The following is a 24,396-nucleotide window of genomic DNA, read 5'->3' as shown; positions in this document are numbered from 1 at the left end:
CCCCTCATCCCATCACCACAATCCTTTGTGAACAATCCCTCCCCAGCTTTCTTGTAGCCCCTTTCAGGTACTGGAAGGTCACTATAAGGTCTCTTTGGAGCCTTCTCTTCTCCAGGCAGAACCAGCCCAACTCTCTCAGCCTGTTCTCATACAGGAGATGCTCCAGCCCTCTGAGCATCTTTGTAGCCTCCTCTGGACTCGTTCTGACACCTCATATCCTCCTTACATTAAGGATTCCAGAACTGGACACAGTATTCCAGGTGGGGTCTCACAAGAGAGGAGTAGAGAGGTAGAATTGTCTCCCTTGACCTCGACGTGCTGGCCACGCTTCTTTTGATGCAGCCCAGGACACCGTTGGCCTTCTGGGCTGCGAATCTCGAGCTTCTCATCCCCCCTCACCCCCAAGCCCTTCTCAACCCCATCACCCCCCGCTCCGTGTCCCGCACTCGGGGGTCGCCGCGGCGCAGGGTCAGGACCTCGAGGGTCTCGCATCCCCCGAGCCTTCGCAACCCCAGCGGGAGGAGGAGGAGGAGGAGGAGAGGGAGGAGGAGAGGGAGGAGGAGCGGGAGGAGGAGGAGGAGGCGGGCGGCGGGTCCCAAGGAGTTAAGGGCAGTCCCCGCCCCGTCCCCGCCCGCCGGAGCGGCGCTCGGGGCGGCGGCAGCGCAGCGCCGGGCTGGGGGCGCCGCCCGCGGGAGCCTCGCCGGGCGGGGAGGCGGCGCCCCCCGGGGCCGCGGCGATGCGAGAGGCGGCGGGGGTTTAGCGAGAGGCGCCGGCATGGAGTGGGACAAGCTGCACCGGCGGCCCGGGGAGGGCGAGGCGGAGGCGCCGGGGCCGGGCGGCGGGCGGCTGCGCCCCTCCTCGTACCGGGCGCTGCGCAGCGCCGTCTCCACCCTGGCGCGCATCGACGACTTCTTCTGCGAGAAGATCGGGGCCGGGTTCTTCTCCGAGGTCTTCAAGGTGGGCAGGGCGGGGAATGTCCTCGGGGGGTGCGGGGACCCCCAGCCCCGGGGAACGCGGAGACATGGGGTTTTGGGAGCCCTGTAGCCACCCCCCCCACCCCCGAACCCCGGGGGACGTGGGGCTTTGGGGAGCCCTGCTCCTGCCTCCCCCAGAGAGCCTCAGGTCTGGAGGAGCCCCGTGTCTTTCCTTCCATCCCCCAGGATCTGGGGTTTCGGGGAGCCCCGCCCCTGTCCCCCCCAGGGGGCCCGAGGTTTTGGGGAGCTCCATCTGCCCCTACCGGGAAGCGGTGGTTTTGGGGAGCCCCGTCCCCCCTCCCGGGAAGCGGTGGTTTTGGGGAGCCCCGTCCCCCCTCCCGGGAAGCGGTGGTTTTGGGGAGCCCCGTCCCCCCTCCCGGGAAGCGGTGGTTTTGGGGAGCCCCGTCCCCCCTCCCGGGAAGCGGTGGTTTTGGGGAGCCCCGTTCCCCCCCCGGACCTGGGGTTTCAGAGAGCATCACACACACCCCCAAAGAACATGAGGTTTTGGGGAGCCCTGTCCCTTCCTCCCAGGGACCTGAGGTTTTGGGAAGCACTGCCCTCTTCCCGCAGGGCACTGGGGGTTTTGCGGAGCCCCTTCCATGTGGGGCAGGGGGAGTTGTTCTTGCATCGTTATGCAGGGGGAGGGGAGCACCAGCTCTGTTTACAGCCCAGAAAGGCTGAGCTCTTCGTTGTGGAGCTCCGAAGAAGGTCAGGCCACTGGTGGGGTGGTGGACATCCCAGCCCCAGACACCCCTGACAAAACCACGGAGCCTCGACCCTGCCAGGCCCTGGGTATTCCTGTGGCAGTGGATGTGGGCAGATGGTCTGGGGAGATTTCCAGTGTTGCTGGGCCAGGTCCGGTCTGAGCTGGGCAAGTGGATGTGCAGGGTGCTCCATGGGAACCTCTTAAAGGTGACTGGGACTGGGAGAGGGGTGTGATGCTGCAGAACAGTCTAGCGGAAGGTCCTCAGCTGGAATCCTGGAGCTCTCTTTGTCCCGCATTCTTGCTGGGACTATCAGAGTGGGGTTGCCTGTGTGTGGCCCACACCCTCATTTGGGGTGTGTGGGTGCTGGTGGGGAGCTCGGGGTCCCAACACCATGGCAGAGCAGCGTGGTGGTGGTACCTTGCCAGACCACACCGAGGGGCTGTGCCCTGCCCTGCTGCCTCAGCCGCCTCTCCTATCCAAGGCGAAGTGTGTGCACTTGTTGTTTTTGTCCTTGGCATCATTTAAGGGGCCACAAGACATTGGGCAAGGTCTGCCCATAAGCCGTGCTTCTAGCGGCTTCACCCAGCTCAAGGAGCAGCTTTGGGATGGGCAGGGTCCCCACCACCTCCCACCACAGTCACTGGGGTCCAGAGTAGTGCCGTGCTGTGTCCCCTACATGGGACCGTACTCCCACAGTACAACTGGGCATCCATGTCCCAGCAGGACCCTGGGGTCCCTCTGCAGCCCTACTACCATTTCCCACTCATCAGGGAGACCCTAAAGCCCAGCTCCTCTACAGCCACGAGAGAGGTGTCCTGCAAGGGGCTGTGGTGGGCACGCAGAGGGAACCCTCTCCTCCGTGCTCCCACCTGCCGCGAGGAGCCGTGCCCTCTCCGATGGCTGGGTTTCTGCTATTGATGTTTGGCTTGGAGTGCACGGCAGCACCCCGGAGCAGAGGGAGCATTTAATAATGTCAGGCATGGATATGGCTCTTTAATAATGGATGCTTCGGTGTCTCAGCCAGGCCACGATCTCTCCTTGCCTTGCTGTTTCTGTTTCCATGGGCCCTGTGGGAGCCACAAAATGCTTCTTCTCCCACACGTTCTTCGTGTTCTTTTGGGGCTTCTTGCATGTAGGATTCGGGGGAGCAATGGAGGTTGGAGAGTGGGAGCGCTGTATGTGTGTACCGGAGAGGAGGCAGGGCCAGGAGGGGGCCAGATGGGGCTTTGTGCTTGTGCGGTGGGTTGTGTCCAAGGGCTCAGCAGGCCCAGGATCTTGAGCTGGGGTTTGGCCGCCTGAGCTTGCGAGGAAGATGGAGTTTGGCAGGGCAGCGCAGGACTTGTTTTCCACCCACCTCCCTGTTCCTGCTGTTGCTTTCCATGGTTGTGGGCACTTGCAGCTCCCTCCTTCACGTGGCTGCTGGGTCCTGCCTCATTCCAGCCTTGGTAGGCATGATGGACAGGGAGGAGACCTGGACATTTCTGCCCCTACACAGGTAGCTCAAGCCCTGGTACGCAGCCAAGCCAGGGCCAGGCAGGGTGCTGAGGGACACAGGCATCTATATTCCCAGTGTGAAAGCCAAAGGGTTCAGTGTGTCTGAGCCCTGGTGTCCCAAAGCTTCCCCACATTGATTCTTATCCCACTCCAGCCAAGCGCTTCTCTCAGAAAGGTTTTTCCAGAGTGGACAGGAGACATCAGTGATGAAAAGCTGCCCTTTTCCCCAGGGATTGCTTTCTGCTGATCCCCTGCTGTGCTGCAGAGCTGAGTTGTTTCCCTCTGGAGCAGCTGGTTCCCATTGCCTTTCCCTGTGCGATTTCAGAGGCGCCAGGCCCACCCATTTTCTTAGGTACATGGACATTGCTGCAAGCCGCCTCTCCATCTCCAATAGACTCAGCAGACTGAGCCGGGTGTGTTTGTGCCAGACATTTTCTCCAGACCTTAAACCACTGTTGCATCTCTTCCCCAAATCCCTCTTTTACTTTCTCATGTGCTCTCTGCAGCAGACGCGGGGGCTGCAGGCAGTATCCTGGCTTTGCTCTTGTGGGAGCTGTATCCAGATGTCTTTGCTCATCCTGCTCTGCACCTCATGCCCCGCTGTTGCTCATCCTCTTGGAGATGCTGCTTCCCAGGGTGCAGCCCTTCGGTGTGATCAGCCCAGCACCTGATTTCCATGGTGCCAAGATGGGGATTAGCATCTCCAAGCACGGACAGAGCTTGGGACGGGGCATTGGCACCGCTGCCACCTGCTTGTCTCTGGTCACTTCCCTGCCAACCTTTGAGATGTTGTATTTACTGCAACTAATGACACAACTCTGTCCCTCTTATCTGCTGCCCTTCATCAGTGGACCTTGCCTTGTTTTACAAAGGAGGGTGGAGTGGCATGACACAGATGGAGAAATTAAGGCAGGCGGGGAGGGAGTGAATTTTCCGAAGTCAGCCAGCTGCAGTGAGGCCAGGAGCAGCCCTGGCTGCCCTGTCGCTGCTCCGGAGCCCCAGGCACTGGAAACACGTTGTGCTGACTAGCCTGGGACCCGCCAGCATCTCTCCTGCGCTGTCACAGGGCGTGCTCTGGGATTACCAGTGAGGGCCGGTGATGCCCTGGCTCCCAGTGTGCCCACAGCGCGGCACCTGGGAACATGGGAGGTGAAGGCTGCTGATACTCAAGCATTTGTCGGGACTGGGTGCTGCATGGCCTGCTCCTTTCGCTGCCTCAGAGGAAGTCTGTCATCTTGACCAATTCTGCATTTCCCATGGGATGAGCAGGTTTTCCAGCCCCAACCAGTAAAAGACCTGTTGCACCGCTGAGATTCCCATGAGCTCAGGCACAGCCGTTGTGGGTAGCTGCGGGATGAGCAGTGGCATTGTGAGCTACCTTACCTGCCCTACCATCTTTCCCTGCTGGTCTCTCTGGGGCAGAGGCTGCAGGACGATGTCCCTGCGTGGCTGTGTGTTGCCTGCAGCAGGCTGGGCAAAGGGGACGTGTGCTGAGTGGGGTGACGTGCGAGCCTGTCCCCGGTGTGGCGTGCTGGGGGGCTGGCTGCTGAAGTGGGGTGGGTGGTAGTGAGGGCTTTGCCCCATGTCTAGACGGGATCGTCAGCTGTGGGGAAGGCCAGGCCGTCTGCTCGCTCTGATTAGCATGCTCTTTAAATAAGACTCTAATTTCCGCTGTTAAAAGAGCTCAGATCCCTTGTGCCCAGGCTGGGGCCGCAGCCAGCCTCGTCCCATCCCCCAGCCCCATGTGCTGGCAACAGATGGGATGAGGACCGGCACGCCGTGGCACCCCGGCTCGGCCGCAGCACCCCCAAGGAGCACCCGGCAGAGGGGCCGTGTGGGGTGCTGGGGGGGCGTCAGCAGTGGGCGAGGGCAATTGTCTGCCTTCTGGGTGGGGGACCAGTGGTTTGTGTCCACCCGCTGCCCTGTACCCCGGCACGGCTGCCTGGCTGAGCTCAGCTCCGGGGAATGTGCTGGGATTCCTGGGCGCCCTGCCAGAGCGTGTAGAGGCGAGGGGGAATGCCGTCCTGCTCGGGAGGATTTGTTGCCCACTGCCTTCCTGGGACGGCAGCAGTGAAGGAAACCCTCTTAGCGTGGGGCTGTGTCCGCCTGGAGTTGTGTCTTGCTCCGTCCTCTGATATATCCACTTCCAAGGAGGAGGCCAGGGTGTTGGGCTGGTGCTAACCCCTGGCTGGACTGGATAAACTGGCCAGCGCCTGTGGGAGGTCATGGGAAGCCCAAGGGAACATAACCCCTTTCCTGTCAGCATGCAGGGAAGACGGCAGGACGAGGCCTCACAAGCAAGCTCACGGTGCTAGACACCCTCGAGGACACCATGCCCCATGTGTTTAGGGCTGGGACTGTCCTGGGAGCCATGGAGTGTGCTGACCAGAGGCTCCTGGGGACCCTGGGAGAAATCCCAGGGAAAGGGCTTTCACTGGACCTTCCCTCCCCCATGCTGCCTCTTCTCCAGGATTAAGGCATTAGACGACGTGCAGCTGCACTCAGACCTGACCCAGCCTATTGCAACGGCAGGAGGCTTATTAACAAGGATTTAAGCTGTAGGCACATCCTGGCAATGTGGCGCTGAGCCAGTGCCCGCCAGGGGCTGCTCCCTGATGCAGGGACGCTGCTGCTGATGGGGCCTCGGCCAGCCCCAGGGTGCAAGGCCACTGAGTGCCAGCGCTGTGCATGCCACTCGGCGTTCCCACCGTGGGCGCGTGGCGCCGGAGCCTCGCCGCCCGCAGCCATCCTGGCGGGACTGAGCCTGCCTGCACTGTCAAGCTGGGTCCTGGCGCCTGGCAGCTGCTAGTGCCAGCCAAACCAACCGAGCCAGTCCTGCCAGCCCAACACGGGGTAGAGAGGGAGAACAGCCTTGCTGCCTGGCAGGCTGGGTCGGGACTGCTGGGCTTTGCTGGGGCAGCACCAGGCATGTGGCAGGGCTAAGGGGGTCCCACTGGCCTCATCCAGGCTCTGGCTCCCTTGGCTTCTGGCTCTGCAAGGGGTGAAGGGAGACCCTACGCACCCTGCTTTGGCCAGGTGGCGCCCTTCCTTATAGCCTGCAGAGACGCCGAAGCCAGGCTGGGAGCCCCATTTCATAGAATCATAGAATAACCAGGTTAGAAGAGACCCACTGGATCATCAAGTCCAACCATTCCTATCGAACACTAAACCACCTCCCTCAGCAGCCTGTTCCAGTGCCCAATGACCCTTTCCATGAAAAAATTTTTCCTAATGTCCAGCCTGACCCTCCCCTGGTGGAGCTTGAGGCCATTCCCTCTTGTCCTGTCCTCTGTCACTTGGGAGAAGAGGCCAGCACCCTCCTCTCCACAACCTCCTTTCAGGTAGTTGTAGAGAGCAATGAGGTCTCCCTCAGCCTCCTCTTCTCCAGGCTAAACAACCCCGGCTCTCTCAGCTGTTCCTCATAAGGCCTGTTCTCCAGCCCCTTCACCAGCTTCATTGCTCTTCTCTGGACTCACTCCAGAGCCTTAACATCCTTCTTGTGGTGAGGGGCCCAGAACTGAACACAGGATTCAAGTTGCGGTCTCACCAGTGCCGAGTACAGAGGGAGAATAACCTCCCTGGACCTGCTGGTCACGCTGTTTCTGATCCAAGCTGCCTCCAGCTGCCCTTTGCGTGAGGATGGAGTGGGAGTTCTTCTTGCCCTACCTTGCAGGTGCAAGTGTGGGCAGGGAGCCTGCAGGCACCAGGATAGTGCTGGTAGCAGTGCCAGCGTGGGGTGAGAAGGTGGTGGGCACAGGGAGGACCTGGGGTGCTGTGAGATGAGGAGCCCTTGGTATGCGTAGGGCTGGAGGAGCTGTGCTCCCCAGAGCATGGACCGCACCATCGCTCTGGAATGGGGTCTCCCAAAGCCCAGTCATTTTGTCTGGTACTCAGTGAGGAGGAGGCATCCATCCTCCCTTCTCCCTGCAGCTTGGTGAGGGACCAGGATGGGGACCCACGGTGACAGGTGTCTGGGGTGTTCCCTCCTTGCTCATCCAGGGTCTGTCCTGATCCCTGGCCAGGGCCTGCCTGGCTGGCTGGAGCTGGCTGGAGGTGACACAGGTGTAACTGGAGCGGGGTGCCCACAGGCAAGTGGCTGCTGAATTATTCAGAGCCGCTCCATGAACTCAGTAAGCTGGTGGTGGCATAGCAGGGTCATGCCAGGCCACTTCCACTCTGCCTGCAACTGTTACATGGGCGCCCAGACGTGTAAGGAGATCATTATAAAGCAGTAGTTTTCCCCAGAAGGCCCTTTGGTTGCAGGGAGCTGCTCCCCATCCTCTGTGTAATGGGTGCTGTATGGGTCCCTGTTTCAGCATGCACCCTAGGACAACTGCTCCTCGAAGCAGTGCCAGTCATGGAGTGGGAAGAAGGCATGAGAGAACCCACCACACCAGCCTCATCGTGTTGTGATGGGGACAAGGGCCAAGCTGCAAGCAGGATTCAGGGCTCAGGGGGCCCTGCCTCCAGCCAGCCTCCCGTGTTTTGCCCAGGGAGGCAATCCCTGAGGCGAGGAGGTGTGGGGGGCAGGCTAGGGGCTGGCACTGGCACAGCAGCCTCAACCAGCCTTGACTAAAAAGGAGAAGAGCAGGGAGCTGACGGCAGCACCAAGGAATGTCTGTGCCTCCATGCACTGCTTAGTGTGTACGGGGGGCAGCTGGGATAGACCGAGTTGTCCCATCCCACCCCTAGCACCTACTCGGGTTGGGACCCTCAGCATTGATTCAGCTCCGCCTCCCCTGACATGGTGCTGGGATGAGGGATCCCATGCTTGCCCCTCACCCCGCACGTGCTGGGGGGCTGCAGGGAGATATGCGGGTGTCCGTGCTTGGCCACGCTCTCAGCTGCTGTTCCTGGCGAGGAGCCAGGCCCCCAGCTCGCATGACAACATTGGGCTGCTAACAGCTAAATATACAGCCTCAGCCGAGCACCATGCGCAGCCAGGCTGGGGTTGTGCAGTGGGGCAGCATTAGCCATCCTCAGGGCTGGTTGAGGGGCAATGTGTCCCCTTTGTCATCCAATCGGTGCTGGTGGGATCTGGCTGGTTGGTACTGACCCAAAAAAGCCCTCCCTGGTGGCCCTAATCCCGCACCTGCCTGTCCTTGCAGCAGAGTTGGGGTTACACCTTCCTGGAGAAGGGCTGGACAGGATAGCATGATGGGGAGTGCAGGGCAGACAGGGTGCCCTGGGGAAGACGGAGCTGTGCATTGTTACGCTGGGGATCCTTGGGGTGCTGCTGTGCTGGGAGAGCCCCCTGAGTCCAAACAGTCCCTGGGATGCCCCATCCCTCAGGTGCATGGAGTGCTCAGCTCCATGAGTGGGGTGCAGGCTGGTGTCCGGGGGTGCCGTGGAGGCACGTGGGACTCAGCTTCCCCTGCTCCCCCTCCAGGTGCGTCACCGCCAGTCGGGCCAGATCATGGTGCTGAAGATGAACAAGCTGACCAGCAACCGGGCCAACATGCTGAGGGAGGTGCAGCTGATGAACCGCCTCTCACACCCCAACATCCTCAGGTAGGACCTGCTCCTCGGTGGCCATCCCTGTTGCCTCCTTTTTCCCCAGCCTGGGTGGTTTGAAGCTACTGCTGGCACTGGGTGACCTCCTGGGGCTGATCCCCGCCTGCGGCCACCCTCAGGTTCCCTTTGTCTCACAGGTTCATGGGGGTGTGTGTGCACCAGGGACAGCTGCACGCACTGACAGAGGTAAGAGCAAGGCAACGGCTGTGAGTCTCAGGCTTCCTAGGGGCCTGGGGAGGGGACAGTGATGGCTACGGGGACACCTTCACAGCCCGTGACACGTGTGCGGGGCAAGGTCTGCTGGGGAGCTGTGCCATAGGGTGGTTGGGAGGTGTGCTGGGGTGAGGGAGGACATCCAGCAGAACAGGAGGGAGGGGGTTGCAGTGATGCAGTGGCTTGGCTATTCCTGTCAGTACATCAACGGTGGGAACCTGGAGCAGCTGCTGGACAGCCCTGTGCCCCTCTCCTGGTCCATGCGTGTCAAGCTGGCCCTCGACATTGCCTGTGGCCTACGCTACCTGCACTCCAAGGGCGTCTTCCACCGCGACCTCACCTCCAAGGTATGGGTTGTCCCTTACCTGTGTTGCTGCCCCAGGCATGGCCAGCTGGGGAGCTGAAGGATGCGCTGTGCAGGGGCATCCCGGGAGCTGGGGCTGGTGAGGCAGGGCTGCTGCAGTCAATGTGACAGGGGTCCTCCTGTGCCCCCAGAACTGCCTGGTGCGCTGCGAGGCCAGTGGCTACACAGCTGTAGTGGGCGACTTCGGCTTGGCGGAGAAGATCCCCAACTACAGGTGCGTGGGCAGCATCCATTTGTCCTTCTCCGTCCTTGGAGTGTGGGGTTTCCAGCCCACTTGGAGCCAGGAGCTGAGGAGGATGGGCATTTGGAATGCAGCTAGAAGGGCAGGGATGGAGGATGGTGGGGTTGATCCCCTGTGGTGGGGGCTTATGGGGCAGATGGACATGTTTGTGCCTGACCAGAAGGGTATGAAGAACGGGATAATATAGGCGGGGAGAGATGAGTTTGTGGGGTGCATAGAGGAGGGATAACCCAGAAAGGGAGATGGAGATAGTGATTTAGGGTGACCCCTTGGGAGGATGGGAGGTTGGACAGGGACAAAGGACTGTGGGCAGCCCTGAATGTCCAATTGTGTCCCCCAGCGAGGGCAGCGAGAAGGAGCCGCTGGCTGTGGTGGGGTCCCCGTACTGGACGGCGCCTGAAGTGCTGCGAGGGGAGTTCTACGATGAGAAGGTGAGGGTCCATGGCTGCTGGGCATGGGGCTTTATCCAGGCTGGCACCACTGACAGTTTGCAGGATTTGCAGCCCTGGGGGCACTGGGCACATAGAGGGAACAGTGCGCATCTCTGCTGCTGAGGCAGCAGGGCCCTGGTGTGGCTTTGCAGGCTGTGGGTTCACACAATGGTGGGCACATCACCTCGGGGCTGCAGGGCCCCCTCCATGACTCCCTGCTTTCTACAGGCTGATGTATTCTCGTACGGCATCATCCTGTGTGAGACCATCGCTCGCATCCCTGCTGACCCTGACTACCTACCCCGCACTGAGGTGACTCCTGGGGAGGGGGAGGGTGGGTGGCAGCAGCACTGGGGCTAAGACCACTTCAGTGAATGCGAGGGACCATTGTTCTGTGCTGGGCAGAACACCATGTGAAGTAGCTGACCTGCATCTCAGGGCAAGCGTGCTGTGTCCCAAATGCCACCCAGGCAGGGGCACTCTCTGCACATAAGCTATCCTCAGAGTCCAGAGTCAGCCCAGGTCGGGGAAGAGGACGGTTGGAATCAGGCAGAGAGCAGGTGGGATCTGTATCCCAGCATCCTCAGCCTTGCCCCAGCTTGGAGTGACCCCAGGGTCCCTCCTTGCTCTGCTCCAGACAGAATGCTGCCATGTCCACAGCCCTGTGTGGCACACAAACAGTGCAGAGAGCCAGGCACAGGCCATCCCAGGTCCCCTGTGCCATGTGGTGCCCCAGAGAACCCACCCTCACTCTTCCTTCTTTCCCTGGCACAGGATTTTGGTCTGGATGTCACCACTTTCCGCACAATGGTGGAGAACGACTGTCCAGCTGCCTTCCTCCAGCTTGCTTTCCACTGCTGCAGTGTGAGTCTCCCATCTCCATTTCCCTTCCCTGGGGGTGCAGCTGGGCAGGATGTGCAGCCTTGACTGCACCAAGGGAGAGGCAAGAAACAGCCTTTTTTAGGCAGGGCTCCCTGAAGGGGCCACAGGTCTAACAGAGAACCCTTCCTGCCCACAGATGGAGCCTACCTCCCGGCCCTCGTTCCTGGAAATCACGCAGTGCCTGGAGGGCATCCTGCAGCACCAGCTGGGTGTTGAGGGTGCTGGGGCCACCCTCTTCAGCAGAAGGGAGAGCCTGCCCTCATCTGGGATGTTGGCCACGCTTAACGGTATGTGGACACCCAGGGGACACTCTACAGGGGGATGCAAGGAGCAGGGAGGTGGGGTGTCCCTTCCTACCCCAGCAGCCTTCAGGGATGTTGCACGAGGTCTGCAGGATGAAGCTGGTCACTGTTTCCACCCTGGGGTGCCCCCCTGGGTTGTTGCGTGCCTAGCACGCCTTGGCACCCTGTACGGGCAGCTGCTGCTGGCAGTTGGTGACCTGCTCCCCTCTGCGTGTGCCCAGTAGAAGCTGGGAGGGCAGCCAGCCATGCCGAGGAGTCACCTCTGCGAGAGCTGGGGATGCAGCATCTGCAGCCAGACCAGCGCCTGTCCTGCAGCCAGTCCGATGTGTTCTCTCCAAAATCGCCCACCTTGCTGCGGCCAGTGGAGCCTTACAGCGGGGCCAGGACCAAGGAGACGTCCCCCCGCATCAACCCCTTCTCCCAGCGTGAGGACCTGAAGGGGGGAAAGATCAAGCTCTTTGATACGCCGAGCAAGTCTGTCATCTCACTCACCTTCGACCTGCCGCCTCCTGCCCCACTCCAGCTCAGTTCCCCCGTGACCCCTGAGCCCACCATGGAGGTGCAGTGTGACTTCTCAGCCCCTACTGCTACTGCCCGCAAGTGCCACTCGCTGCCCACCTCCCCTGAGCTGCCCCGCCGCGGGGGCCTGGCACTGGGCATGGGGTCCCCGCATCCTGCCGATGACCCCCAGCCCCCCACCCCCCTCCTGCCCCCGGCCTGGGAACGAGCCTCCCCTCCCAGCCCTGGGGCAGAGGAGCGGATGGACTGTAGCTCCGACAGCCTTGAGCTCCCACAGCCCTTGACAACACCCCACAATAGCAACTTCATCTGCACGGCATCCTCGGGTACCAGACCCTGGCAGCCAGAGCAGCAATCCCCCAGTGGGATCCTCTTCAACAACAACCATGTGGTGGTCAGCAAACCCCTGGCTTGGGGCAGCGGGCTGGAGCACGGCTTCTCTGAGATCAGCGTTGCCTGCACAGCGGCACTGGAGCGGACGGAGTGTGCAGCCATGCTGCCCGGGCACGGCTCCGTCACCGTGCTGGAGCAGGATGAGGTGCTGCACTGTCCCGACTGCTGCCTGGGCCCCTTGAGCTTCAGTATTGCCTCTGTCTGCCACCGGCCAGCACCCAGCTCACCTCGCTACCAGAACCTCAGCTGCGAGGCTAAGAGTTTCCTCTACCGCAACCAAGGCCACCAGCAGAAATCCCTGGGGCCAGTGCTGGCGGAGCCCAGCCTGAAGCTGCCGGAGGCACAGTCCTAGTTGCGGGGTCCCCTGGGGAACAGGGGTCTGTCCGGCTGCCTCTCAGACCTCCCTGTGGCTGCCGCACCGAGCAAGTGCCGGAGCCTGGGGTACAATCCTTGCTCCTGCCCCACTTGATGACTGTTGGTGAGGACAGTGCCCTGTGCTGTGGCCACCAGGCACCAATAACTACCATGATCAGCCTAGGGAGGTCTGGCGGGGGCCCAGGGGTGGGCTGGGTCCCTGCCAGGGACTGAAGTGCAATAACACCCCTGCCCTGAGCACACTCCAGCACACTCCAGGGCTGCTCCCCCAGGGTACCCCTGGGTCTCAAACTCTAGATGTAGGACCTCCCTTCCCCAAGGGTTCACTCTTCTGCCTGGTCTCAGAGAGGGGCGTGCCGTGACCTAGGGAGAACCAGGAATCCCGCACAGCCCCTCCCCAGGTCAGGGGATGAGCAGGGTTGGGCTGTGGGCAGAGGAGCAGTGTGTGTATGTGTTCCTGGGGATCCTGTTGGGCTGGTGCATGTCCCCATGCTTCTCTAGAACTGTGGGGAGCACAGCCAGGCCCTGATGCAGGAAGAGGCATGTTGGGGGCCAGATAAAGAGCAGTGCACTTGGGGAATGCACAGGGAGGATTACCAGCAGTGGGGTTTCTCCTACCTGCCCAACACTGAGGGCTGAGTGCTGAGCTGGCATGGCACCTCGTGTTCCCCTGGCACACGGGATCAGAAGCCAGGTGATGGCAGAGGGGCCGGGGTGCCATCCTGTCACTGGGGATAAGGGGCCGTTTGGCAGCATCATCAGGCTGCCTGGCCCCTGGCAAGGGTGGGAGCCGGCTTTCCTCCCTCCTGCACAACACAATGGTGAATGCAGAACTCTTGTGTTTTTTATTATTATTAATTGCTAGTAATATATACTCAGCTTATTTAAAGTGTTCATTAAAAATTGAATGTCTCACCAACTCACACTGCTGCTTCTGTCTCTTGAATGCACAAACGTGGAGGTGAGCCTGGCCCCAAAAGGTTGCACAGGCTTGTCTGGGGCTTCTTGTGAGCCTCTTGGGGGCCGCAAGCCATCCTGGCTTAGCCCAGGATCTCAAAGTGGCCATCTCGTTTGAAAATGGCCTCGGTCAAATTCCCATTTATTATTTAGGCTCTTTGGGTTTATGCTCTTGAGTCCATGTTTGTGTGGTACACAAAAAAGCAAAGAGCAGACGAGCTGTGTCTCTTTATTGCTACAAAGTGGGTTCAAAAAGTGGACAAGACAGACAAGTGACATGTGCCACCTCCAGAGAGCCTGCCTTTAGTGCCCTTTTGCTCTTCAAGCAAGCAAACTCAATGTACCAATTTATCAACTATATATGGCACGCACAACCCTGTAATGAAATGAGAGCATCTTCACCTGGTTGAACATAACTTCCTCTGCTGTTGCCTGGCTGCAATGTTACATCAGGGCTATTTTGCTTCATCTTCACATGTGCACGTGTGTAGCTATTTAAAGTCCTGATGACTTGTCTTGCAACGTGTTGGTCCACTGCAAGTGCCAGAGTTGCTTTTGCTTTCGAAAGGCACCCTCACACTATACAATCCTAAAGGTCATTACTCTCCTTCCTAATTAGCAAAAAAAAAAACCACAAAAAACAAAACAAACCAACTGCCGGAAAAGGGACAGGGCAGTTTATGTGCAGTTTGAGGGAAACTTGGACACACTTGCTGAGTTGCCTGGAAGCCACGGCCAAGCTGCTCCTGGGATGGGGACAGGCAGAAAGTCCCTGCTCTGGGGAGGGGACGTGTGTAGGGCTGTGCCATCCCCCTCCTCCCCATCCTTGCGTTCCACCAGCACAGCTCACTCCACGCTGGGGATATTGCATGGCTGCAGTGCAGGGCATCAGGGCTTGTTCTGCTCCATGACCGGATCTGGGCTCTACACCAGCTCTTGTGCTCAGGAAGACCCTGTGTAGGTTGGGGGCTGGGCCGTGGGGCCCATACTGCTCTGCTGAAGCCCATCTGCTGGGGGAAACCACTACCACATCCCCTAGTCTGTGTTAATACCCAAAGCATCACTAGGCATCGCTGGGAAGGACCCAGGCAGGAGTCAGCAAGAATCAAGGGAGTTGCTCATATGGGCAGGACATCCTGGGCAGGATTGCAGCAAGGCTGAAGCGGAGGCGGTTGTGGGGTGCGGGTGCTGCAAGAGAAGGCAGAGGGTGAGGGTGAGGTGCTGCCCAGCCTCCACCACACACAGCAGGGCTGGGAAGGCAGCTTGCAAAGGGATTTCCCCTGTCTTGCCCCTTTTCTGACCCATGGCTTGAGTTATTGCACACCAGGGGCTTCCGTGGCCATGAAGGCACGCAGGCAGGCTCCATCCAGCACTGGGATGTGTCTGCATTCCTCTCCCTTTCCAAGGGAAGGGGTCAACAAGCTCCATGAGAAGCTCAGGCTCCCCGCTTTCCTCCTTGCACACCCCAAGGGACCCGTGCACCCCAGGGTTCAGCAGAGCGAGGTGTGGGTGCACTCACCGCAGCTGTGCTGGGGTCAGCAGCCACCCTCACAAGAACGGGGAGCTTGGCCCCACTGGCTTCTCACAGATCCAGAGTTGCAGGTCATCGGGGCTGGCACACTGGGCAGGCTTGATGTTTCCTCGGCTTATTACAGCACAGGACCCGTTGGACTTCGACTGCCACGGCCTGGATGGGCAAAACAACACATGAAGGAGCGGCTGCTGCTGCATCCACCACCCCTCAGAAGCAGCCCAGGCTGCCTCAGCGTGCGAGGGGTTGAATGCTGCAGTCAAAAAGGGGATCCCCCACTCCTGCCCTACTGATTTCACAGGCTGAAGCCTCAGCCAGAGCATTCTTGCCCTTCCTCGGGCAGTCTGGGTAACTCCTCTGCAGGTTTGCACCACTTGCACCTTGCCTCAGCCTTCCCCCTGCTTCAATCTCAGTCTTGCCACTGGAGAATATTTCATCCCCGCAATGAGGAGAGCCCAGTCCTTCCCGAGGGCACCGGGATGGCCAGAGAAGCTGCCCTTGGCCGTGGGGACATGGTGGGGTGCGGCCCCCTGCCGCGGGGCTGAGGATGGAGGGGCAGGGAGCAGGCAGGTACTGAGAACCCAGCACCCAGCCAGATGGGTCTGTTCCTCCCCAGCGCACTCAGACACCGCAAGAGGAAGCAGTGGTGAGTCAGGCAGAGGGGTGCACGTGGCAGGGAGTTGCTCAGGACCTTCTGCAGGCGGGAAGACTTGATTTTTCCCTTGAGGAGGGACCAAAGAGGCACGTGGGTGATCGAGGTTATGATCAAAAGCTCTGTCTAGAACCCAAATAAAACTTGTGGTTTCTTTTGTCCCCTCTGGCAGTCTCCTGCTTATGTAAGCCCTGTATATGCCTTCCACTACCCTGCTCCTCGGGTCTCAGCTTTCCATTTGCACAGCCTCTAAGCATGTCATCATACAGACCTCCCCTTGGCCTCAGCTGCTTTGATGTTTTTCATTGCCCAGTGCTCATGCTTGGAACTGGCTACTGGTGGGATTTAAAACACTTCCTAAAGCTTGCTGCAGGAGAGAGGGTTTCAGCAAGAGGCTGTGCTGCCTGGTACCTTTCGTAAAGGGAGCCATCTACCCAGAACCAGGCATCCGAAACTCCATTGCCTTCTGGGTCCTCTTCCTCCAGCCAGCCGTATTCATACCAGGGGAAGCTGCTCTTCTGCAGCCCAATCCAATATGGGATGTCCGCATTCTTCAGGAAGGTCTGGGGAAGGAGAAAAAGGATCCTTTAGTGGCTTCTCCATGCTACTCACATGCTGTGGTGTCTGCAAGGGGTGGCCATCACCCCAAGGATCCCTTGGGGCTGGAGCTCCCTGCATCAGGCCAGCTGAGCAGCCCCAGTATCCTAAAGCGTCCAGAGCCTCTCTGCTCTGTCTAGCACAAGCCACGTGCTCCAGAGATCAGCCTTGCACCTTCTGACAGGGCAGGGCCCCCCAGAGATTGCTGGCCTACATGGGGTGCCCAGGGGTGGATGCACCAGCTCTGGCCCTTAGCTCCCCCAGTACCATACCGGCACAGTCCAGCGACTCCAGGATTTGGTGACCAGGAGTTGAGAATATTTCTTCTCGCATTCGTCTCTGCTGTCTTCCCATGTCTTCTTCTCTGATGAGACGTAGAGGCACTTGCCCCGGTACAGCAGCCAGCCCGAGGGGCAGCAGTCTAGGGTCAGGAGTGCAGCCCTGCTTAGCCTGTGGGGCAACCAGGAACAGACCCACATCTTCCCAGCAGATATCATAGGCTCAGCCTTGCTCCAGGCAGAGCTTCTGCTTTTGGACCACTCTGTACCTACCAGGTGGCCAAAAAAAGCCAGTTCCTGTGCCCTGGGACAGCACCTGCTGAGGGATCTCAGTCCCCGGGTCATTCCATCCCTGCTCCACCATCTCCCTACCTATAACCGTGCAGGAGCGCAGGATGGCCACAGTGCTCTCGCTGTTGTTGAGCTTCCCCTGCACCTCCTGCATCTCCTCCTCCGTCTGCCCCAGGACCCTCATGACACGTCCCAGCTCGGCGTCCAGGCTCCCCAGCTCCCGCTGGCTGCTGTTGCCCTCCTGCCACGCTCGCTGCAGCTCCGCTCTGGCCCACGCCAGCTCCCGGCGTGTCTGCTCCAGGCTCTGCTCCCTCGCGCTCACCTCCTGCGACAGGCGGCCCTGCTCGGCCACGTGCTCCCGGGAGGCGTCGTGCAGGCTGCGGGTGACCTGCCAGTCTGGGGACAGGGTGGGTGAGCTGGGACATGGGGACGGGACAGCGTGGGCAGGGAATGTGGGGATTGTCCTGCTCAGGACATGGGCTTTGCAAGGGAGAGTGGGATAAGAGTGTCTGCCCGTGGGCAGAGACTGATCTGAGGGTGCCAGGGGGAAAGGAATGGAATCCACAGTGATGGCAAGGGGAGGGGAGCAAACAGGAGATGGTGGGAGGTAATGGGAAGGCAACGGAAATCTGATGGGATGCAATGGGATGGGAATGGTGCAGAAATGGCAAGGGATTGGGACACAGTGGGAGGAGGTGGGAGGAAATAGGAGGCAATAGGAGGCGGTGGAAAGAAATGGGAGGCAGTGGGAAGGTGCTGGGATGCAGTGGGAAGGTGCTGGGATGCAGTATTGGAAACCTGGGACTGATCGTGCTCAGCAGGCAGGGTGGGTATGTCCATTCTGGGTTGGAAAGGACGGAAAAGGCACAGCAGGAAAGTGTATGGTCAGGGCATTGGTAGGACCTGGCAGGCAAGAGCACAGCAAGGCAGGACAGGGTGTAGGGGCACAAAGCAGAGCAGAGAGGGTGCAGCATTGAGAGATTTAACAATGTCTAGAAGGGAAGGGAGCAAAAATAGAGAATGAGATGGGGAAGGAGGGTGATGAAGGGCAAGGGAGGCACCCACGGTGTGCAAGGGATACAAGCCAACTTGTGACTGACAAGGCAGAGGGATACAGCCACCAGCAGTGTGTAAGGGCATGCCTCTATTCACCCCGCTGTTCGCCCACAGCACCCGCCACAGCCCTGCTGCGATCCTGTCCTGCCCAGCCAGCCCCAGAACTGCCCATCCCCTCAACTCACAGCAAGCCCCCAGGGCCACCGTGGCCACCACCAGCAGCAGGCAGGTTGCCAGCAGCCCCACAAGGATGCACGACTGCCTGGACCAGCGCCCTGCAAGACAATACAAGCCACAGGCATCACTCATTGCCTGGTGAGCCAGGAAAACCTTGGCAGCCTCCATACCACCTGCCTGTGGGCAGCGGAGTAGCAGCACAGTGGCACAGGTGTCACAGTGCAGGTGCTTCACCTTCAAGGAGATGAGCAGGAGCACCTCGAAGCACTAACCACCTGCACTGGGACCTCCCCAGCTACCCTGGTCTCCAGTTAAGCACTCACCGGGGCTGGGCTGGGGCCTGTCCTCATCCTGCCCTGTCGATGCTGGCTGCATGTTCTCATAGGGGCTCTCCGTCTCATCCATGCCGAGGGCTGTTGGAGGAAGGCAGGGAAAAGCAGCTGAGTCCGCGGGGCTTGGCATGGCAGGGGAAGCTTGGGGGTTTCCGCGGGCTCTCACCTGCTTCCAGCGCCTGGCTGGCTGTGCTCCGGCCCCCCATCACCTTGGCAAACCTCAGGTCAGCATAAACCATGCTCTGGGCCATGTAGGCAAATGCTGGGCAAGCCCTGAGCCCTGCTGGCTCCCACCCTGCCCTTGGGATGCTGTTCTGGGATGGTCCTTCTCACCGGTGATTGCACCGTCTCTCAGAGGTGCAGAAGAGAAATGCAGTCGGTGCCTGTAGAAGCAGAAGTTTGCTGTGAGATGCAGCAGATGGGACCAGCGAGGCAAGGCTGCAGGGACCAGTACCCTCTCATTGGTCCCAGCACCACTAGCCCGTCCCCTCTCACACCCCAGAAGTGCTCACAATCTCCCCAGGCACATGGCAGGGTCAGGGCAGCATGTCCTGAAGTCAGGGCAGCGGCAGAGTAAGGATGGACCCAAACCCCAAGGCCAGAGAAGAGCTGGAGGACAGCAGGGCCCGGTGGTCTTCACAGATGCAGATTTCCCCTGCTGTCCTCTGGGAATGGGAATTAGTGCATGGTATAGCACCGCATTTCGTTCTCTCCCTGGTCTTCACCTAGAAGACCTCAGGTTCAGCACCACTACAAATTCCCCGCAGGGAGCTGCATCGAGCTATGACACCCACTTTGTCTTCCCTTGCCCACAACTCACAGCACCTTCTCCCCAGTCCCGACCTCCAGCCCCTCAGCTTCTCACAGGTCTCTGTGTGTCCAGAGAAAGATTTCAGTAGAGTCACTGAGTTGCGGACCAGCTGGGCACATCATGCCACAGCCAGTTCCTGGGACAGGATTGGAGATGTTCAGGAGTGCAAGTGGAGCACAGCATAGTGAGGCCGCTTTCCATCCTCTCTGCAAGAGTGGGGAAAGTCCATCATCACTGGAGAAAGGCAAAAATCAAGGCCAGCTTCAAAGGGGCAGGAAGGAGCTTTGGAAAACTAAAATGTGAACAGCTTCCAGCCAGTCCCCAGGAAGAAGATGGAGATCATCCTCCTGGGCAAGCAGTGGTCCAGGCCCAGGGAGGTTTTACCAAGCGCCAGTAGCATCTGCCTGACCTGCTTACCTGCTGGAGTGGGAGCACTAATCTGATGCTGAGAAGAGAATAATGGAGACTATCTAGTGTGACCCTTGGCAGCACGGGGCATGTTCCACTGTGGTCACCTTGCTGATAGTGCGGAGATGTAGCTAGGAGAAGGGCAAAAGAGCAAGATCTCTCCGAGAAATGTAGAAATACCCTTTAGGCAGTTTCAGGGCATGGAAGGGGGCAGGATGGTGCTGCTGAGACCAATGGCAGGGCACTGGTCCCCGTGGCTTTCCTGTTCACATCTGTCACACCACATGGGAAACTTCTACTTCTGCAGAAACCAGCCACACTTCTTCTTTGCAGCCCCAAGAGAGGAGGTGGCTGTGGCAGAGCAGGACCTGCCAGGACTACCGGGGCAGCCCGGGGAATGGCCCAGAGCGTGGTCTATGCTGACCTGAAGTTTGCTACGGCCCCACCAGTCACCGTCCCCACAGCCCCCGATGAGGACGACAGCCCCTACGAGAACTTGCCACTGGGGCCCGTGCCCGCGGTGCCCAGCCCAGGTGAGACCCCGGCTGTGGGGACGCCCCAGCGCAGCCTGGGACCAATGGTGATGCCCGTGTGCTGTGATCTCTTGCAGGGCGCTGGCCCCACCGCTGGCGCTTCCCCACGAGGCTGCGGGCAGCCAGCCTGCTGGTGCTGCTGGTGCTGCTGGCGGTGGCCACGGTGTCCCTGGGGGCTTTCTGTGAGTTGGGGCAAGGGCTGAGGGCTGGGGGCAGCTGGGGAGGAGAGCGCTAGGGGTGGGATTGGGGCTGGTTGAGGTGGGGGCTGCTGAGGGATTGTCAGGGCCAGGGCGTGCCTGAGGCGGGTTGTGCAGGACACGGTGCTGCCTCTAGCATGGCCCCCTGAAGTGCCCTCTGTCTGCCTTCACTGCCTCCCCCTGCCTCTCACTTCCCTCCGATTGCCCTCCCCTTGCCTCCCACTGCATCCCAGCCCCTTCCCACTGCGTCCCAGCACCTTCCCACTGCATTCCTGTACCTTTCCACTGCATCCCAGCACCTTTCCACCACCTTCCAGTACCTTCCCACTGCCTCCCACTGCTTTCTACTGCCTCCTATTGCCTCTCCTACTTCCTCCCACCTCCTCTCACTGCATCCTAATGCTTTGACATTTCCACCATTCCCACCCCATTGCCTCCCATCAGATTTCCGTTGCCTTCCCATTACCTCCCACCATCTCCTGTTTGCTCCCCTCCCCTTGCCATCACTGTGGATTCCATTCCTTTCCCCCTGGCACCCTCAGATCAGTCTCTGCCCACGGGCAGACACTCTTATCCCACTCTCCCTTGCAAAGCCCATGTCCTGAGCAGGACAATCCCCACATTCCCTGCCCACGCTGTCCCATGTCCCAGCTCACCCACCCTGTCCCCAGACTGGCAGGTCACCCGCAGCCTGCACGACGCCTCCCGGGAGCACGTGGCCGAGCAGGGCCGCCTGTCGCAGGAGGTGAGCGCGAGGGAGCAGAGCCTGGAGCAGACACGCCGGGAGCTGGCGTGGGCCAGAGCGGAGCTGCAGCGAGCGTGGCAGGAGGGCAACAGCAGCCAGCGGGAGCTGGGGAGCCTGGACGCCGAGCTGGGACGTGTCATGAGAGTCCTGGGGAAGATGGAGGAGGAGATGCAGGAGGTGCAGGGGAAGCTCAACAACAGCGAGAGCACCATCAACAGCCTGCGTGCCTGCGTGAATACAGGTAGGGCTGTGGTGCCATGGGCAGATGGGCAGTGGTGCTGCCAGGAAGGGGTAGGGGCTGATGCCAGGCTGGGAACTCCAAGCATCCGTGTGAGAGTGAGAACATGACCCGTGCCCCTGCCCCCAGATTGCTGCCCCACAGGATGGGTGCTCTACAGGAGTAAGTGCCTCTTCATCTCCCTGGAGAAGAAGACCTGGTTGCAGAGCTCTGAAGACTGCAGAACGAAATCTGCTCATCTGCTGGTCCAAGGCAGCTGGACATCATGGACGGTGCCGGTATGGAGCACAGGGGCAGCAACCCCCCATGAGTGTGTGGTGATGGTGGGCTGGGCAGACGCTGTGGGGCCAGCACACAGGGGCATCTGCAGAGATGCTGGGGTGGCACCATGAACCCTGGGTGCCCATTCCAGGAGGCTGCAGGGAAGATCACAGATGGGCCTAGGGCTCCTCTGTACTCAGGAGGTGCCTGGAGCCAGCAGTTAGCAGCTTCTCTCCTGACAGGATTTTGTGCAGGAGTACTGGATTGGAGCAGTATTTCATTCCGGCATGAGGAGCACTCTTGTATGGCAGGACAGCGAGCAGTTTAACCTGTAAGTCCGTGGCCCCAGAACCAGACCTGCACCTCCGTCCTTCAGCAATGTTGGGGAGGTGCTGTTTCAGCCCTATGAGGTCATCCTGGCAAAGAGGGTTATGCTCCAACGAGCAGTGCCCTGAGAAAAGACGGGTAGAGTCTGCCTGCAGGGTGCGCTGCCAGAATCACAGAATCACAGAATCACAGAATAACCAGGTTGGAAGAGAACCACCGGATCATCGAGTCCAACCATTCCTATCAAACACTAAACCATATCCCTCAGCACCTCGTCCACCCGTGCCTTAAACACCTCCAGGGAAGGTGACTCAACCACCTCCCTCAGCAGCCTGTTCCCGTGCCCAATGACCCTTTCTGTAAAGAATTCTTTCCTAATGTCCAGCCTAAACCTCCCCTGGTGGAGCTTGAGGCCATTCCCTCTTGTCCTGTCCCCTGTCACTTGGGAGAAGAGGCCAGCTCCCTCCTCTCCACAACCTCCTTTCAGGTAGTTGTAGAGAGCAATGAGGTCACCACTCAGCCTCCTCTTTTCCAGGCTAAACAACCCCAGCTCTCTCAGCCACTCCTCATAAGGCCTGTTCTCCAGCCCCTTCACCAGCTTTGTTGCTCTTCTCTGGACTCGTTCCAGAGCCTCAACATCCTTCTTGTGGTGAGGGGCCCAGAACTGAACACAGGATTCGAGGAGCGGTCTCACCAGTGCCGAGTACAGAGGGAGGATAACCTCCCGGGACCTGCTGGCCACGCTGTTTCTGATCCAAGCCAAGATGCCATTGGCCTTCTTGGCCACCTGGGCCACTGCTGGGTCAAATTCAGTCGGTTGTCAACCAACACCCCCAGGTCCCTCTCCTCCAGGCAGCTTTCTAGACAGGCTTCTCCTAGTCTGTAGCACTGCATAGGGTTGTTGTGCCCCAAGTGCAGGACCCGGCATTTGGCCTTGTTAAACCTCATGCCATTGGACTCTGCCCAGCAGTCCAGCCTGTCCAGATCCCTTTGCAGAGCCTCCCTACCCTCCAGCAGATCGACACTTCCACCCAGCTTAATGTTGTCCGCAAACTTGCTAAGGGTGCACTCGATGCCTTCATCCAGATCATTGATGAATGATCTGCCAGGTCTCTAAGTGGCAGAGCAGGAGGTCATGGGAAAGAATGTGGCCCTTCCTCAGGCTGTGATTAAGTCAGACAGGATGCCTGGCATGGGGACTCGTGGGAAGAGGTGTCCACAGTGAGGATGCTCTCACTGCCCCTCTGAGATGTGCCCTGTCTCCTAGGAACAGCCGTCCTATGTTCTGCGGGCTATCAGCTAACAAGAATATACAGATTTCAAAATGCATCAAAAAGTACCAGTGGATTTGTGAGCAGCCCCCGAAGCTGAGCCTCTGAGACATTCCTTCCTTTCTCAGTCAAGAACTGACTGGACTGTCACCCCACTACATCGCAGGACTCAGAGACGCAACCAGGGGCACACCCTGAGACCCTCTCCCCTGTGCACACGCTGCCTCAAACATGTTGCAAAGCACTGAGAAAGGCTGTCTGTGTTTTAAAGCAAGACTCATGGAAAACAGTCCTTATCCCCTTCTCTCACAATCATGCGTACACTTATATTACCTTGGACTGGTCCTTTGCATGTCCCTGTGTGCCCTGGACAGTGCAGATCAAAGTGATCCAGAACTCTGGAGCAGAGCCCTGCTGTGTTCACCCAAGGCTGCTGAAGGTGTGCTGGCAGGGGACGTGCCACCCGCACCTTTTTAGAGCTGGGGGATGATAGTGTCATTGGTGACCCTAACCTGTCCTCTTCAGGGAATCCTGTGGATTTACCACCTGTCCCTTTCCTCGGCATCAACAGCCCCCATCCTGCCCTTTCTCCTGCCTCCATCATGTGCTTTGAGAGGGGGCAAGGCAGCAGTGCCGCCAAATGAGAAACTGCTGAGGAGCCCTCAGAACATGTGGGAGATGGGGAAGCGCTGAGGAGCCCTGAGACCACAGAGGGTGAATGAAGGAAGCCCAGAGGCCATGGAGGAAATGGGAGTGCAGTGAAGATCCTCATTGCACTGAATGAAGGTCCTACTCCCAGGCTGAGGCAATCTGCAGTTTTAATAGAGCATGGGGGATGGTGTGATTGAGACCTGAGGGGAAGGACTTGGGGGTGCTGATTGATGAGAAGCTCACCATGAGCCGCCAATGTGCAGTAATAGCCCAAGCCAACCATAACCTGGGCTGCATCAAAAGAAGTGCGGCCAGCAGGGTGAGGGATTCTGCACCTCTATTCCTCTCTTGTGAGACCTCATCTGGAGTACTATGTCCAGTTCTGGAACCCTCAACATAAGGAGGATATGGAACTGTTGGAACGGGTCCAGAGGAGGCCACAAAGGCAATCAGAAGGCTGGAGCACCTCTGCTATTAGGACAGGCTGAGAGAGATGGGCTGTTCAGCCTGGAGAAGAGAAGGCTCTGAGGAGACCTTATAGCGACCTTCCAGTGCCTGAAGGGGCTACAAGAAAACTGGGGAGAGGCTCTTTACAAGGTCGTGGAGTGATTAAATTGGAAGAGGGGCAGATTTAGATTAGATGTAAGGAGGAAATTCCTCACAATGAGGGTGGT

The 24,396-nt window shown here is 59.4% G+C and overlaps 3 protein-coding genes across 4 annotated transcripts; 2 read left to right on the top strand and 1 right to left on the bottom strand.

The window, feature by feature from the left end:
- Window positions 1-748: 748 nt before the first annotated feature.
- TESK1 (testis associated actin remodelling kinase 1) lies at window positions 749-13,334 on the top strand. Its single transcript, XM_069880436.1, has 10 exons — window positions 749-957; window positions 8,565-8,686; window positions 8,827-8,875; window positions 9,103-9,249; window positions 9,398-9,480; window positions 9,848-9,938; window positions 10,167-10,250; window positions 10,713-10,802; window positions 10,957-11,107; window positions 11,347-13,334. The coding sequence occupies exons 1-10, from the start codon at window positions 775-777 to the stop codon at window positions 12,384-12,386; spliced, it is 2,040 nt and encodes a 679-aa protein (XP_069736537.1). The 5' UTR covers window positions 749-774; the 3' UTR covers window positions 12,387-13,334.
- Window positions 13,335-13,560: 226 nt separating this feature from the next.
- On the bottom strand, window positions 13,561-18,716 carry CD72 (CD72 molecule). Of its 2 annotated transcripts, XM_069880450.1 has the most exons (8): window positions 18,447-18,716; window positions 18,272-18,361; window positions 17,957-18,046; window positions 16,797-17,111; window positions 16,419-16,567; window positions 15,961-16,112; window positions 14,886-15,053; window positions 13,561-13,977 (listed from the first exon to the last, which is right to left on the bottom strand). In XM_069880450.1, exons 1-7 carry the CDS (start codon window positions 18,529-18,531, stop codon window positions 14,915-14,917), a joined length of 1,020 nt encoding a protein of 339 aa, XP_069736551.1. In that variant the 5' UTR covers window positions 18,532-18,716; the 3' UTR covers window positions 13,561-13,977; window positions 14,886-14,914. The 2 variants fall into 2 exon arrangements, with proteins under 2 accessions (XP_069736551.1, XP_069736550.1); XM_069880449.1 differs by lacking the exon at window positions 13,561-13,977 and having other exon boundaries at window positions 14,885-15,053.
- Window positions 18,717-19,896: 1,180 nt separating this feature from the next.
- LOC138733560 (B-cell differentiation antigen CD72-like) lies at window positions 19,897-21,634 on the top strand. Its single transcript, XM_069880842.1, has 4 exons — window positions 19,897-20,032; window positions 20,110-20,214; window positions 20,901-21,215; window positions 21,342-21,634. Exons 1-4 carry the CDS (start codon window positions 19,897-19,899, stop codon window positions 21,602-21,604), a joined length of 819 nt encoding a protein of 272 aa, XP_069736943.1. The 3' UTR covers window positions 21,605-21,634.
- Window positions 21,635-24,396: the final 2,762 nt, after the last annotated feature.

Source organism: Phaenicophaeus curvirostris, chromosome Z (genome assembly GCF_032191515.1).
Source record: "Phaenicophaeus curvirostris isolate KB17595 chromosome Z, BPBGC_Pcur_1.0, whole genome shotgun sequence".
NCBI classification, from domain to species: Eukaryota; Metazoa; Chordata; class Aves; order Cuculiformes; family Cuculidae; genus Phaenicophaeus; species Phaenicophaeus curvirostris.
Note: the sequence above shows the minus strand (reverse complement) of the source record. Positions and strands in the feature narration are given on the sequence as shown.